Genomic DNA, 13,334 nt, shown 5'->3' on the forward strand with positions numbered 1-13,334 from the left:
AAAGAAGCTAAGTTACTTGTTAAAACTTCAAAAGCAACTACCAACAAGAACACATAAGCGTTAGACAAAAGCTTACATCATGAACACATTCAAATGCAGAGATCATAGCCTGAACGCTTCCAGTGCACTCAACACTCCTATCAACTCCACCATTGGTCATCTCAACTATCACCTTTTATGTCAAAACTAAAATGTTAGTCTCTGCTATAGAGTAACCACCATGGCTTTAAGTCAAATTGAGGAGACATTAGTAGGCAAACGTGAATATATTCAAGTCAAGTATCAACAGATCTCATAGGGTTTCTGATTATAATGTTTTACTTTTTCTGATTATAATGTTTTTCTTTCATAAATGGTCGACTATGACATCTGTTTCTATGTCGCTGTGCAATTGCATTAGTATGCGCATAAAGAAACTGAAGTGTGTTCATAATTTACAGTTTTCAAGACTGGTGCTGTCAATGCTGCTGCAGGATCTGCATATGCAGAATTTGGAAATACCAAGGTCATTGTTTCAGTGTGAGTATATCTCTAAGAAATTCATACTCTTATTGAATGATGTCAGTCTGTTATAGTGGTGAATTAATTTGATAATTTGTGGAGTTTTTTTTTCCACTGTTCTTACTTTTTTGTTTTAAACTTTACTTCACTTGGCTTGTTTAGATTTGGACTGAGAAAGAGTAAAAATGAAATGTTGTACAGTAATATAGGACTGAAACTGTGTAGGCAACAAGGTATAGGACTACTTGATTTTCTGCATCAAATTATGTGTAAGGGACTTATGCTTTCATATCTTTGGGCAGTGTGTTGAAAAGTATCCATCTAAATTCTAAAATGATATTGGCTATTGTAGAGGTAGTGCTGTAGTGTTTGTCTAGATTGTTGATGTTGAGTATTGATTATTGAAGTAGAAGTAATTAGATGTGATGATTTAATTATTGAATACTTTAATAGGATGAGTTCAAGTGTAGCATCAACCGAACCGTCCGAACGCAGTGTTAACACAACTGAGGTGGGAAATTTAAGTGCTCCTCTTTGGAAATATGTTATTAAGCATACAGTGCTTGATGATGATGGAAACGTTGTCAAAACCGCAGGAGGAAATGTTAGCTGGGAATGTAAGTTCTACCATGTGAGCTTCAATGGGTCACATTCTAGAGTTAGGTCTCATTTGCTTAAAGAAAAGGGCACAGGGGTCAGGATTTGTAGCAAAATCAATGATGATCAGAGTCAAGAAGTACATCATCTTCTATCCTTTTGTGAGAAAAAGTTGCGGGAGAAAGCTCCTAAGAAAGTTTCTCTGCCTCCTTCAAATTTCTCTATGTTAGGAAGTGGAACTTACTTTCCCTTGGAGAAGAGGGATGATGCAAGCAAAAAGAGAAGGGTGGTGAGTCCACATCTTACCAAAACTTTCAAGATTGAAGAGAGGCAACAATGTGATGCCGAAGTTGCAAGATTGTTTTACACTAGTGGATTACCGTTCAATGTTGCAAGAAATCCTTATTACCGAGACTCCTACCTTCGTGCTTCACACATTCCGGGTTATACTCCCTCGGGGTACAATGCATTGAGGACCACTCTTCTTGATGATGAGAGGCGCCACATTGAACGGGTGCTACAACCCGTTAAGAAGACATGGAAGGAGACCGGTGTAAGCTTGTGTTCCGACGGGTGGACCGATGATCAACGAAGGCCATTGATCAATATGATGGCTGCTTCCACCAATGGGGCTATTATGTTAAAGGCAATAAATTGTGAAGGGCAATATAAAGACAAGCATGAAATTAGTAGATTGCTTTTGGAATTCATCAATGAGATAGGTGCCGAACATGTGGTTCAAGTGGTGACTGATAATGCCCATGTGTGCGCTGCTGCCGGTGCAATAGTTGAGACTACACATCCACATATCTTTTGGACACCGTGTGTGGTTCATACTCTCAATCTTGTTTTGAAGGATATATTGAAGGCAAAGTCACATGACCCGGGTGAGAGTGTAGAGAAAGAGTTGGGGTGGCTTATTGAAAGTGTTGTCAATGATGTGTGGTTTGTCAAGAACTTTATCATGAACCATGGCATGCGTTTGTCTATGTATAATGATCATTGTGCCTTGAAGTTGCTCACTATTGCGGAGACAAGATTTTTCTCTCATTTTGTGATGCTTAAAAGGTTTAAGGAGATGAAGAGTGGCTTGCAAGCCATGGTTATTAGTCTAAGATGGGACATGTATAAGGAAGATGATGTCAATAAGGCAAAAGCGGTGAAGAAGATGTTTATTGAAGAAAGGCTATGGGACCAAATTGATTTCATAGTTGCATTCATGGGTCCTATATATGAGATGATAAGGATGACAGATTTGGATAGACCTTGTCTTCAATTAGTTTATGAGTGGTGGGATATGATGATTGAGAAAGTGAGGAATGCAATTTATTAGCCGGAATTTGCAAGTGTCTTAGCGGAGAAGGATGTAGAGGTAGATCGATTCTATAATGTGATGTACTCCATCTTAATACATAGGTGGACTAGGAGTTCTACATCTCTTCATTGCTTAGCACACTCCTTGAATCCAAGGTATTATAGTTCTCAATGGCTTGAGGAGGTTCCTAATCGGGTTCCTCCACATAGAGATCCCGAGCTCAACAATGAAAGGAGGAAATGTCTTCAAAAGCTCTTTCCGGATTCCCAAGTTCGCAACAAAGTGATGGAGGAATTTGCCTATTTTTCATTGAACATGAGGGATTATTCAACACTCGAAGCTTTGGAGAATAAGTTTCATTTTGAGCCTATAATTTGGTGGGCAAGTTATGGAGCTTCTACACCACTTCTTCAAACTTTAGCTCTCAAGTTGCTCAATCAACCTTGTTCATCTTCTTGTTGTGAACGCAATTGGAGCACATATAGTTTCATATATGGTTTGAAGAGGAACAAGTTGGAGCCAAAAAGAGCTCAAGACTTGGTTTATATTCATACCAATCTTAGACTTTTGGCTAGGAGGGATCCTAACTACTACAAAAAACAAGGACACAATGTGGGATCTTGCGGGGGATGACCATGAGTCATTGGTGGAGGAGAATGTTGATATGCTAGAGCTTGCAACTTTGTCTCTTGATGAACCGGCATTAGAGAGGGTGATTTTCAATGATGAGATGGAGTCTTGAGGCCTAGCTATATGGAGGTAAATTATATTTGAATATTTGATCAATATGAGAAGATTTACTAGGTCCATATATAATTGGCTAACTTTGTAATTGTTGTGGTTTAAATGTGTAGGTAATAAAGGTTATGGAGATAGTGCGGATTTCCTAAGCTATCGAGACATTTTTATGACTTTTTGAGAAGTTTAATTTAACTACATTTTGAATATTTTGTAGTATGATGTTAAACTATGCACTTTGTCACTTGCATTTTTTGACTATTTGATGTTATTTCTTAAACATTGTTATAAAATTGATAAATTTTACAACTTTATAATAGTATTGTTAATTTATTTTATGTATTAAAAATATATATAAATATTTTTTATTTACCGTGTCGGAGTCGTGTCGAAATAGGAGTTTTTCAGATTTGCCGTATCGCCGTGTCGCGCCGTGTCGTGTCGCCGTGTCCGTGTCCGTGTCCGTGCAACATAAGTTACGTCACAATGGTTTGACGTCTCCATGAGATTGTATTCTATATATCCAGGAACGAAACTTTTTCTATACACGGTTCATCCAGGAAGAAGAAAAGTAACTTTCCTGTTTAGACTTTTAACTGAAATCTGGTTTTGGTAATCAGATGATGGATGGCCATGAGAATTCATTGGAAGTTTCAGACAGCCAGCCACGCAGTAACCCTGCAAAGCAGAAGACAGTCAAGACACTCCACTCTTTCTTATAAGTTTCAACCAGCCAGGCACAAATCAGTCCCAGGAAAGCAGAAAACACTTTGATTTTTTCTTGAAGCGTTGCAACAACAGTGAAGACCATGAAAATGAACCGAAATCTAAATACCGGACGGAGGCAGTAACAGACTAGAGGAGGGTTGTTGCATTTTCGAGAAGTTGAGATGTGCGGAAGCATCTGGGTTTTGGATCAAAAGGAAAAAAGGGGTGAAGGTTGGGTTACCTGTTAATCCTAGAGCCACTCAGACTCGGTTTGCTAATACAGCATTGACTTGTAGAACCTCTAGTTGGATGCTTGCAAAACCTCGCAAATGGATATGCTTCAAGAAATGAGGAATTCTTCCTACAATTTGGCTGCCATATGGAAGATGAGGGCTTCTTTGATTGTATAATCATGTACATGCAGATTGCTGCATACAGTAATATACTTCTGCGAGAAAATGAAGAGTGTGCGTGATTTTCATACGATCTGATTAATTCTCAATTCATTGATCAATCTCTCTCATTTCCAACTCTTGTTCTATGTTTAGCAAGGATCATATTATCATTCAAGCATTCAATTAGGAAAATTTAATTTGATTTTGTTGTATCATTACAAAACTCATGCTTATTACAATTTACAAAAGTACATGCAGTGAAGCCATGGTTCGTGATCAACCAACTCTATTGTTGTATTCATGATCTGGACACCTAACTCTATTGCTCTCTATCTGATGATTCTGATCAAGTGTAAGAGTTTCATGATCAACCAAGTTCTCCGGGAGGACAACCTTGTGAACTTGTGAAACTATAGCCAAGAACCTCGATTCCGGCCAAGTCCTTGAGGAATTTCTTCGCAGCTGGTCTTGCAGGCTGCAGCTACTTTTCCTATTAATTGCTTCCCTAGTTAAAAATATACCATCACCTTTCACTACTGATCTGATACCGTACTTCATGTCGTACGTTAGATCTGCATGTGAAGGCTTATAAGTGACGGATAATTCGTCATAACCAGATCGATCGACCTCTCTGGTTAGCATTTGGTATAAACACGTGAATTGGCGTCCCGAGAGTCAATCCCTTCATGGACTCCCGAGAGTATCATGCATGCCTCTTTTTTGTTGCTTGGCCTCCTTATTCTGTCGAGATCCGCTTGCATATCGGCTTCAGATAGTTGACTCCGAGGAGGGACTCCATCCATTACAAAACTAATACCACCACGACGAAACTTTCCATAAGTTGCAACACGAGAGTAGTTTCCAGAGGTAGTTTGAGTAGCCAGCACTTGGAGTTTCTTGAAGGTTCGAGGGCGGACCAAAAATTGCACGGAGGGGGATGACAGATTTCGAAGATCAGAGTGACAAGAGCGAAACCCAGATAGCCCCTTCAGTCCCTGATGAATGGTTTGCATGAGAGAGAGACGAGGCCATTTAAAGTCACCAAACAGCCCAAAACAACAAACGAAATTGCGAAAGAAGCAGAGAGTTTGCAACCAAGTCTAGAACGATAGAATGAAATGAAGTGTTGTGATTCTATGAGTATAGACTTTTAGTCTTTATATAGAGATCGACTCGCCTTTCAGAGCAGATTTAGGTTTTGTAAAATTAGGACCTTATTGCATAAAATGCATGTATAGTGTGCTGTGTGCAGTCGTGTATCTTTTCCGAGTAGATGTAGGATTTGTTAGAGGCGGTTCGGGTCTCCAGACTACCGGCCGGGCCGGGCCGGGTCGCCGGGACCACCAACAAAAATCTCTTCGGTTCACCATCTCTCATAAATAGCTGAATTAGATGGTGATCGATTTGTCATCACATACATAATCAATTTGACGAGCTTGGCCAGACTGAGGAGTCAGGAAGAAGCCTACACATTTACCCATCTCTGTGTCAATTTTAGTTGGCTACTTACACCACTTCCCAATCCATACGTAAACCTCGAAACTACCTCGTGCTTTCCTCAAACTCTCTCTTATCTAAATGGAGTACGACGATGCCGGAAGCACAACAGAAGAAGAAAGCTACTTAAACCAAAAGCAGCTAACTGGTCACTCACTCACTCCCTCCCTCCCTCATTTATCCACCCACGTAAAGGCATGAGCTTTGTGTCCCTCGTACGTTCTTCAACTCTGTGAAAGACTGAAACTGCTCTCAGGTACGAAGTAACTTATCAAATTCTCTGTAGTGCACTCAAAGTTGTTTCCTTTTAATCATGTCAGAGATCGACTTTGTGATGTGATATTGAAATGTTGCGGTTCAATTGAGTGTGGAAATGTCTGTGAGAGTTTTCTTTTTTCTTAAAAACTGTTTCTTTTATGTGATAAACAGCTAGAGAGAACTCTAGGATCATGGCTTGTAAGTGGGTTCTAGTTGTGATTTGCTTATGGGTTTGGTCAACTTACTTGGCTGCTACGGAATCCGATGATGGGTTAGTGAGGATTAGTCTAAAAAAGCATCCTTTAGACATCAGTAGGATAAATGCTGCAAGAATCACCAGTAGAATAATTTCTCAACAGAGTGATAATGAAGATAGTCTTAAAGGTAGCATTGTATATTTGAAGAACTATCTTGATTCCCAATTTTATGGAGAAATTGGCATTGGATCACCCCCACAAACCTTTGCTGTTGTCTTTGATACTGGAAGCTCTAAGCTTTGGGTCCCGTCTTCGAGATGCATTCTTTCTGTAAGTGTTGCAATGAGTATAATGTGTTTTGAACTCATGATTCTTATCCATTTTTAAGTTTATTGTTAAGAATGGTTCTATGCAGATTGCTTGCTATTTTCATTCTAAATACAGGGCAACTATATCAAGTACCTATACCAAAATTGGTAAATGGCATTTACTGTTATGTTGGCAGAAATATTGCTTGTGGGAAATGTTTGATAGAAGGGAACTCAAATTTTGTGGTGTGTTTAATTTTTAGGAATACCCTGCAAAATTCCTTATGGCTCTGGTTCTGTATCTGGCTACTTCAGTGGGGATTATGTTAAAGTTGGGGATATTATCGTTAAAAATCAAGTAGGTTTTCTCCTTCCGTTTTGGGTTGTATGATTTTTTTGATGCTATTTTCTTTTCCCAAATATCTGATGCTATATATGCTCCCATACTGTAGGAATTTGTTGAGGTTACAAAGGAAGGGTTTGTTTCATTCTTAGCTGCACGGTTTGATGGGGTTTTTGGACTTGGATTTCAGGATATTTCTGTTGGCGAACCCACACCAGTGTGGTATACTCTGGGGATTGGCTGCTTTTGTCTTTTTTAATCTCTCTATTATATGTGTCTTCCTATGCCATCATCTTGATATATCAGATGCACCTCATTTCTGTTCAACTTAGAGCCTTATGAAACAAAACAACCCATAACCGACACAAAGGTGCTACGAGTTTAGCTACAGTAACTAAGAACAGGGGGAGGCACATTATCCAGCAAAGGGTAGTCTAACTCCATCCCAACACCATGGTTAACAAGCTGGGTTTCCCCATGATTATATTCAGCAAGAAAAAAAAAGATCATCACCCGTTCAGCCAAAGTTAATCCCACCAACCCTCATTGTTTCAACAATATCTTTATAGATTTATTTCGTATCTCTCATCAAATTAGAATACTGTGCCTAGCTATGTTCATAGTGATAGGGAAACCACAGAAAATAGCTAGCTTCTTAGTAAAGTTTCTAAAGAAGATGAGGGAAGGGTGGGGGTAAATATAAAGGGAAGAAAACTAAAAACCATCTAAAATTACCTTATATTAAAGGGAAAAAGGGATATATTGGATTTATGCCTTTTTAGTTTTTCGGATACAGGTACAACATGGTGCAACAAGGTCGTATAAGCCAGAATATTTTCTCTATTTGGCTCAATCACGATCCAAAATCACAAGTTGGAGGTGAAATCGTCTTTGGAGGATATGATTGGAAGCACTTTACGGGTGATCACACATATGTCCCCATTTCACATAAGGGATACTGGCAGGTTTATTACAATAGAAAGGAAATGATGTTCCTCTATAATACATGTATTACTTAACAAGTTGGATAATTTATAACTCAAATTAATGTTGATTTTCCCAGATTGAGGTGGGAGATATTATTGTTGCAGACTTTTCAACAGGTCCTTTCACATTTCCACTCCCTATCGTGTTTAGCCATCTTTTCTATGTTGACAGATAAAGTTTGTTAAGTTTTTGATTGAGTGTGGGAATTCATGCTTCGTCTCTTTTATATGTAAAAGTAAGAAAATAGCTTCACTTGACTAATGCATCACACTCCAAATTTTCAGGATTCTGCAAGGGTGGCTGCGCTGCCATTGTGGATTCAGGGACATCCTTACTTGCTGGTCCAACTGTATCAAATCATGCCTAAAGCTTCAGACTTGAATTAATTGATGTTAATTTTTACTTCCACTCAAGACCTTAAACTCCATCTTTAGCTGTTTTTTTTTTCCAGACTGTTGTGGCTCAGATCAACCATGCCATCGGAGCTGAAGGGTTTGCAAGCTTGGAATGTAAAACTGTAGTTTCCACTTATGGAAATCTGATGTGGGACTATTTAGTCTCTGGGGTTTGTCTTTGTCCCTTTAGATTTTGGTTGTCTTTAGCACTTCCATTTAGGAAATGAAGTAATGTATTAGAATTTTCCTCATTATGTGCAGGTAAGGCCTGATGTACTGTGTGTCGATATCAGCCTATGTTCGTATGACGGACCTCATCATGTAAAGTGAGTCATTTTTCTTATAGTTATTATCAACTTCGTTCCGTTTGCCTTTAATTAATCTAGAGGTTTTATTTTATTTGTTGAATAATTATTCTAGAGTTTATTAGTATGATATGTTTGGTTTTATGGAAAGAGAAGTTAATTGATTCGGTAACTTTATCTAAATAATAATAACCAAATGCATATTTAACATCCTGCAGCAATAATATTGAGAAAGTGGTTCAAAATATAACTCAGAAGGAGGCATCTCTTGATGAAACTCCTTTATGTACTTTGTGCGAGATGATTGCTTACTGGATTCAACTTCAACTTAGAAAACAAGTATCAAGGGAGAAAGTATTTACACATGTGAATGAGGTGAATGTTTTTTAAAAATACCAGACTTGCTACCATATTTCTATAGACTACATGTTCTTGAATTGTTTATTTCCTTGTCTCTAAAAGTTGTGTGAGAAGCTTCCAAATCCTGTGCGAAGATCGTTTGTCAACTGCGATAACCTTGCAACCATGCCAGATGTTTCGTTCGTGATTGGAAACAAAACCTTCACCCTCACTCCAGATCAGGTGGATTTGTTTAGCATATAAATTCATGGTTCTTTTTAAATACAATGCCTACTTGATTGATATGTTATTCTTAAGATAGAACGCACATATTCTGAAAGGAATATATTTAACCAACTTCTTAATTTAATCTGATTCTTCTTTTATAGCTCCTAATATCATTGCATGCAATATTCAGTATATACTTAAAGTTGAAGAAAGGTGTTCTACTGTCTGCCTGAGTGGATTTGTTGCGTTAGATGTGCCTCCACCACAAGGTCCACTATGGTAAGACACTATCATTCTCTTTGACTTCTCAACTTAATGCATTCATGTGATTGTGCACCTCCATGTAGAGATGGCCGTGTTGCCAACTCCTGGTGTTGAACTGTTGATATGTATGCATTGCTTTGACATTACTGCTTTCTGCAGGGTTCTTGGAGCTCTATTCTTGGGTGCATACCACACTGTGTTCGACTTTGGCAATCTCAGGGTAGGATTTGCCAGAGCTGCATAGTGCAATGCAATCCTTTAGTTTTCAACTTCATGTATTTTCCTCAAACTAGGACATCAAAATGGAATCAAGGATCAAGTGATTTTTGGTATCCCATGTGATATGCAGAGCATTTTATGGTTGTTCGTAAATAAAATACATCCCATCTGATCCTTGAATCATTGAATTGTAAATAAGTAACAGCAATATTTGATGCTCATTGTCCCACGTGAATCATATACGAGAAACTAGAAACTGTTTTGCTCTTTGGTACTACGAAATTGCTTCATAAGAACAAGAAAATACAAGGCTTCAATTTGTATTGGTTGGAGTATGAGACCTCTGAATTACTCTTCCAGCTGAGTTATGAAGAAACATGTTTATTTGGAATGTGGTGGGAGAGACAGAGGAAGATGTCTTGAGATATCCGCCAGAGTTCCAGTAACAACACCCTTAATTATTTTGAGTTGTCCTAAATGTTTTGTTGATGATTTTACGAGATCTCAATCAGAGTACCCCCAAACATGATGTGTGTGCTCTCTTGTGAATTGTAAACACATGAAATTATGGAGTAAACCATTTTCATTAAATAATTAAATCGACCGAGAACCCGATAAGATTGCACACGTGGCCCGAAAGTCAATAAAGTTGGTGCGGATCCGAATAAAACTCGTGTCAGTACATAAATGGATTATCGTAATTGAAACTACGTAAATCAAAAAATTGAATGTCATTGACGATTCGAAATGGTAATAGGACGTTTAATAAATTAATAAATTCTTTAACGGTTATAATTAAGTCAATTATTTTCTGTTTAATTTAGTTATGGGAATAACTAATTTTAAATTAATCGGAAAATACATATTGATTTAATTATACAATTAAAGAAATTTATTATTTTAGTGTCATTAAAATATTCTACAAAATATAAGTCTTGACACTATAAATACCCCTTCCAACATGAAGAGAATGGGACTTGAGAAGAAGAGAGAAAATCACTTGAGCAAGATCACTCTCGACAAATCCCGAAGTCTCTCAAGTCCACGAAGATCATCAAGTCTACGAAGATCATCAAATCCACGAAGAATCATCAAGCCACCAAATCGCTCGTTCTTCATCAAATCCAAATCCAAATCGAACTCAAGTCCTCGAAGAATCGTCAAGCTACCAAATCGCTCGTTCTTCATCAAATCCAAATCCAAATCCAAGTCCACAAAGAATCATCAAGTTGCCAAATCGATCGTTCTTCATCAAATCTAAATCCAAATCAAACTGAAAATTCTCAAGATCAAATGTACACCCTTGAGTCAAGTCACATACGGAAATAGAATTAGAGGAGTTCACAAAAATTGTTACCCCGCGCTTGATATTCAATAAATCACACTTTATTTGTACACGTGTCTGCATTATTATTTGTTTTCAGATTCTGGTTCTCCATGAATATTTTCAAGTTTAATCAATGTTAATCATGAAATCTGATTTCAGAAACAATATCCACCCAAGTCATGGTATCTAAACAGAATACAAAAGCTCTATAATTTGGCATACTTCTTGAGGGCTTGACTTGCATCTTTTGCATGCTCTGGCACTGGCATGTTGCATATAAGAGTAACTCTTGAAGAGGATACTAAGGATTTTATGCCTGGGTTTGAAGGATCAATCTTCGAAATTCGCACCTCCCAAACCTAATAAAAAAGAATGCAGAATTGATTGAATAACATATTTGTAAATGTCATTACATAGACGTCATTGATAAGTTCTACAACCAAGTTGGAGGATAGATGGTGCCAATCGATTCTAATATTGCAGTCTAAATTATCTGTAAAATATAGACTACTATATAATACTGGGAAAATGAGAATGGAATTGGGGTCCGGATGCATCGTGACGTATGTGGATAACGTTGCTGATAAAACCGGCTAATATGCAGTTTTGATTTTTGAAACATGTCATCTGTTTCTTGAAACCTACCCTTGCTGGTTGTACATATTACCAATTGTCAAATACCATTATAAGTCATTAGAAATTAAGATGGAATATGTAGTAATTACTAAAGGGTACGAGTGTGGAAGAGATGAACCTGAATGGTTCTGCCAACGGTGATCAGTGAGGCTTCAGCGTAGATAAGATCACCGAGCTCAGCTCGTTTCATGTGGTTGATACTGAGTTGAATTCCAGCCACCCTTTGTAAACCAGAAGCCAGGTGAGCTCCTATGCTAGCCAGAGACTCCGATATCAGAGCTGACACACCTCCATGTAACACCTTGAATGGCTGATGATCACAGTTATTTGCAAATGATCGATTAGTAATATTCCTTGTCATCCTTGATGAATTTCTTTACTTCGACTTCCACCATGGAAGAGTTCATATATGAAGAAAGAAAAAAAGAAATTAAGAGATGCATGATACCTGGCAGCTCTTTTCGGTGACTCTTAGTTGACCAGAGACCTTTCGGGGAGTCACTTGTTCAATCTTGAACCCGAATGCATGAAGCACAGGATCCAGAGCTGCAGTCTTGTCCTCCGATGACGGAAGTGGTGGCTGAGACGGAGACAGGGTATCCATGAGTAAGTCAATATCGGAAAGCTAGATGACCTGTTCTGAAAGTAATTGTATGCGTTTTTTCTCCTCCTTGTTTTGGCTTTCTTTTGCCCTGTATATACAGATGATGATATAAACCTAACAATTCCAACTCAATTTAACGTTTGTGCGGCTTTTCCAATGTGGGAGTTGGTGAGATGAAAAGACTATTCTCCTCTGTTAGACTCTTCTACGAGTGACGTGGGGGGCATGATACCAATGATCATTTGGCTGGAGGTGGTCTTGTAGGGGCATTTTAGTCAATTCACCATATCGTAGGTGGTGATGAAGGTGATTGATTGTGTTTGGATATCAACATCAAGCCTAAGTTCGTGTGAATGGAACATTGTAACTCATCGTGAAAGAAACTCTTTCTTTTTGCTGTAGTAAACGTTCTGTTTCTTTTCCTTTTTTACTTCGTGTTTGTGCGGCGAAGAGGAGTTGATTCGGTAATCTATGTGATAATGTGAAAGAGGTATTATACTGGATGACATACATGCATAGATTCTGATAGTTGCAATCTGTTCTTGGTAGTTTTATACTCCTATACACTAAGAGTTGAAGGAAGGTACGTACGGTCTTCTATCGCCTGCCCTTGATCGATCCTTAATTTGGTGAAATGGCGAATCACTATGAATCTATGATAGTCTTAAACCATTTTCATGTGGTGATTGTGTGCCTCCAATCCATGCAGTGATGAGTCATGGCTCTTGATTTTGAGGTCTATGCATTAATGATTATTGTTATGATAATCTCAGGATAGGATTTGCCTGAGCTGCATGGTGCAAATGCTGAAATGCAATGCTATGATTCCCAATTCATTTATAAATTTTAATGGACGTACCACTCAACCATCATTTGACGTGATATGCTGGACCTGCTCTAATCCAACGATTAGTTGACTCGAAACAAGGTAAGTATTTTTCCTTAATTACAATATATATCTATACAACATCAAACTAACTTATATATAGGCTAACTACAAGTGCTTTCTCTATGAATCACTACCGTGATTTATGGAGTTAATGGAGTTAATCATGTTGCACTAACATGCACTAACACGCACTAACACTCCCCCTCAAGTTGGCGCATATACATCAACCATGCCTAACTTGCTAAGTGCGTTATAAAAAGCATTTTTAGACACTCATTTTGTGA

The 13,334-nt window shown here is 38.1% G+C and overlaps 3 protein-coding genes across 5 annotated transcripts; 2 read left to right on the forward strand and 1 right to left on the reverse strand.

The window, feature by feature from the left end:
• Nucleotides 1-220: 220 nt before the first annotated feature.
• Nucleotides 221-2,431, forward strand: LOC126792324 (uncharacterized). The gene is made up of 3 exons (XM_050518776.1): nucleotides 221-260; nucleotides 441-519; nucleotides 955-2,431. Exons 1-3 carry the CDS (start codon nucleotides 221-223, stop codon nucleotides 2,429-2,431), a joined length of 1,596 nt encoding a protein of 531 aa, XP_050374733.1.
• Nucleotides 2,432-5,610: 3,179 nt separating this feature from the next.
• Nucleotides 5,611-9,934, forward strand: LOC126792874 (cyprosin-like). The gene is made up of 14 exons (XM_050519378.1): nucleotides 5,611-6,007; nucleotides 6,181-6,536; nucleotides 6,622-6,682; nucleotides 6,778-6,872; nucleotides 6,967-7,079; nucleotides 7,654-7,822; nucleotides 7,921-7,960; nucleotides 8,129-8,193; nucleotides 8,296-8,409; nucleotides 8,501-8,565; nucleotides 8,763-8,919; nucleotides 9,007-9,126; nucleotides 9,302-9,390; nucleotides 9,535-9,934. Exons 2-14 carry the CDS (start codon nucleotides 6,201-6,203, stop codon nucleotides 9,617-9,619), a joined length of 1,509 nt encoding a protein of 502 aa, XP_050375335.1. The 5' UTR covers nucleotides 5,611-6,007; nucleotides 6,181-6,200; the 3' UTR covers nucleotides 9,620-9,934.
• Nucleotides 9,935-10,529: 595 nt separating this feature from the next.
• On the reverse strand, nucleotides 10,530-12,280 carry LOC126792875 (1,4-dihydroxy-2-naphthoyl-CoA thioesterase 1-like). Of its 3 annotated transcripts, none has more exons than XM_050519379.1 (4): nucleotides 12,006-12,280; nucleotides 11,676-11,867; nucleotides 11,144-11,280; nucleotides 10,530-10,851 (listed from the first exon to the last, which is right to left on the reverse strand). In XM_050519379.1, exons 1-4 carry the CDS (start codon nucleotides 12,159-12,161, stop codon nucleotides 10,782-10,784), a joined length of 555 nt encoding a protein of 184 aa, XP_050375336.1. In that variant the 5' UTR covers nucleotides 12,162-12,280; the 3' UTR covers nucleotides 10,530-10,781. The 3 variants fall into 3 exon arrangements, with proteins under 3 accessions (XP_050375336.1, XP_050375338.1, XP_050375337.1); XM_050519381.1 differs by having other exon boundaries at nucleotides 10,837-10,867; nucleotides 12,006-12,276; XM_050519380.1 differs by lacking the exon at nucleotides 10,530-10,851 and having other exon boundaries at nucleotides 11,033-11,280; nucleotides 12,006-12,274.
• Nucleotides 12,281-13,334: the final 1,054 nt, after the last annotated feature.

The sequence above is a fragment of the Argentina anserina genome, chromosome 4, assembly GCF_933775445.1.
Source record: "Argentina anserina chromosome 4, drPotAnse1.1, whole genome shotgun sequence".
In the NCBI taxonomy this organism is placed as follows: Eukaryota; Viridiplantae; Streptophyta; class Magnoliopsida; order Rosales; family Rosaceae; genus Argentina; species Argentina anserina.

Excerpts from the sequence above, each read along its gene's own strand:
- LOC126792875 (XM_050519379.1), bottom strand. The coding sequence starts at position 12,161 with ATGGATACCCTGTCTCCGTCTCAGCCACCACTTCCGTCATCGGAGGAC. Across the intron at positions 11,868-12,005 it reads TCACCGAAAAGAGCTGCCAG|CCATTCAAGGTGTTACATGG; the intron begins GTATCATGCATC and ends TGTGATCATCAG. Across the intron at positions 11,281-11,675 it reads CCGTTGGCAGAACCATTCAG|GTTTGGGAGGTGCGAATTTC; the intron begins GTTCATCTCTTC and ends CTTTTTTATTAG.
- LOC126792324 (XM_050518776.1), top strand. The coding sequence starts at position 221 with ATGGCTTTAAGTCAAATTGAGGAGACATTAGTAGGCAAAC. Across the intron at positions 261-440 it reads GGAGACATTAGTAGGCAAAC|TTTTCAAGACTGGTGCTGTC; the intron begins GTGAATATATTC and ends CATAATTTACAG. Across the intron at positions 520-954 it reads ACCAAGGTCATTGTTTCAGT|GATGAGTTCAAGTGTAGCAT; the intron begins GTGAGTATATCT and ends ATACTTTAATAG.
- LOC126792874 (XM_050519378.1), top strand. The coding sequence starts at position 6,201 with ATGGCTTGTAAGTGGGTTCTAGTTGTGATTTGCTTATGGGTTTGGTCA. Across the intron at positions 6,537-6,621 it reads CTTCGAGATGCATTCTTTCT|ATTGCTTGCTATTTTCATTC; the intron begins GTAAGTGTTGCA and ends GGTTCTATGCAG. Across the intron at positions 8,410-8,500 it reads GGGACTATTTAGTCTCTGGG|GTAAGGCCTGATGTACTGTG; the intron begins GTTTGTCTTTGT and ends CATTATGTGCAG.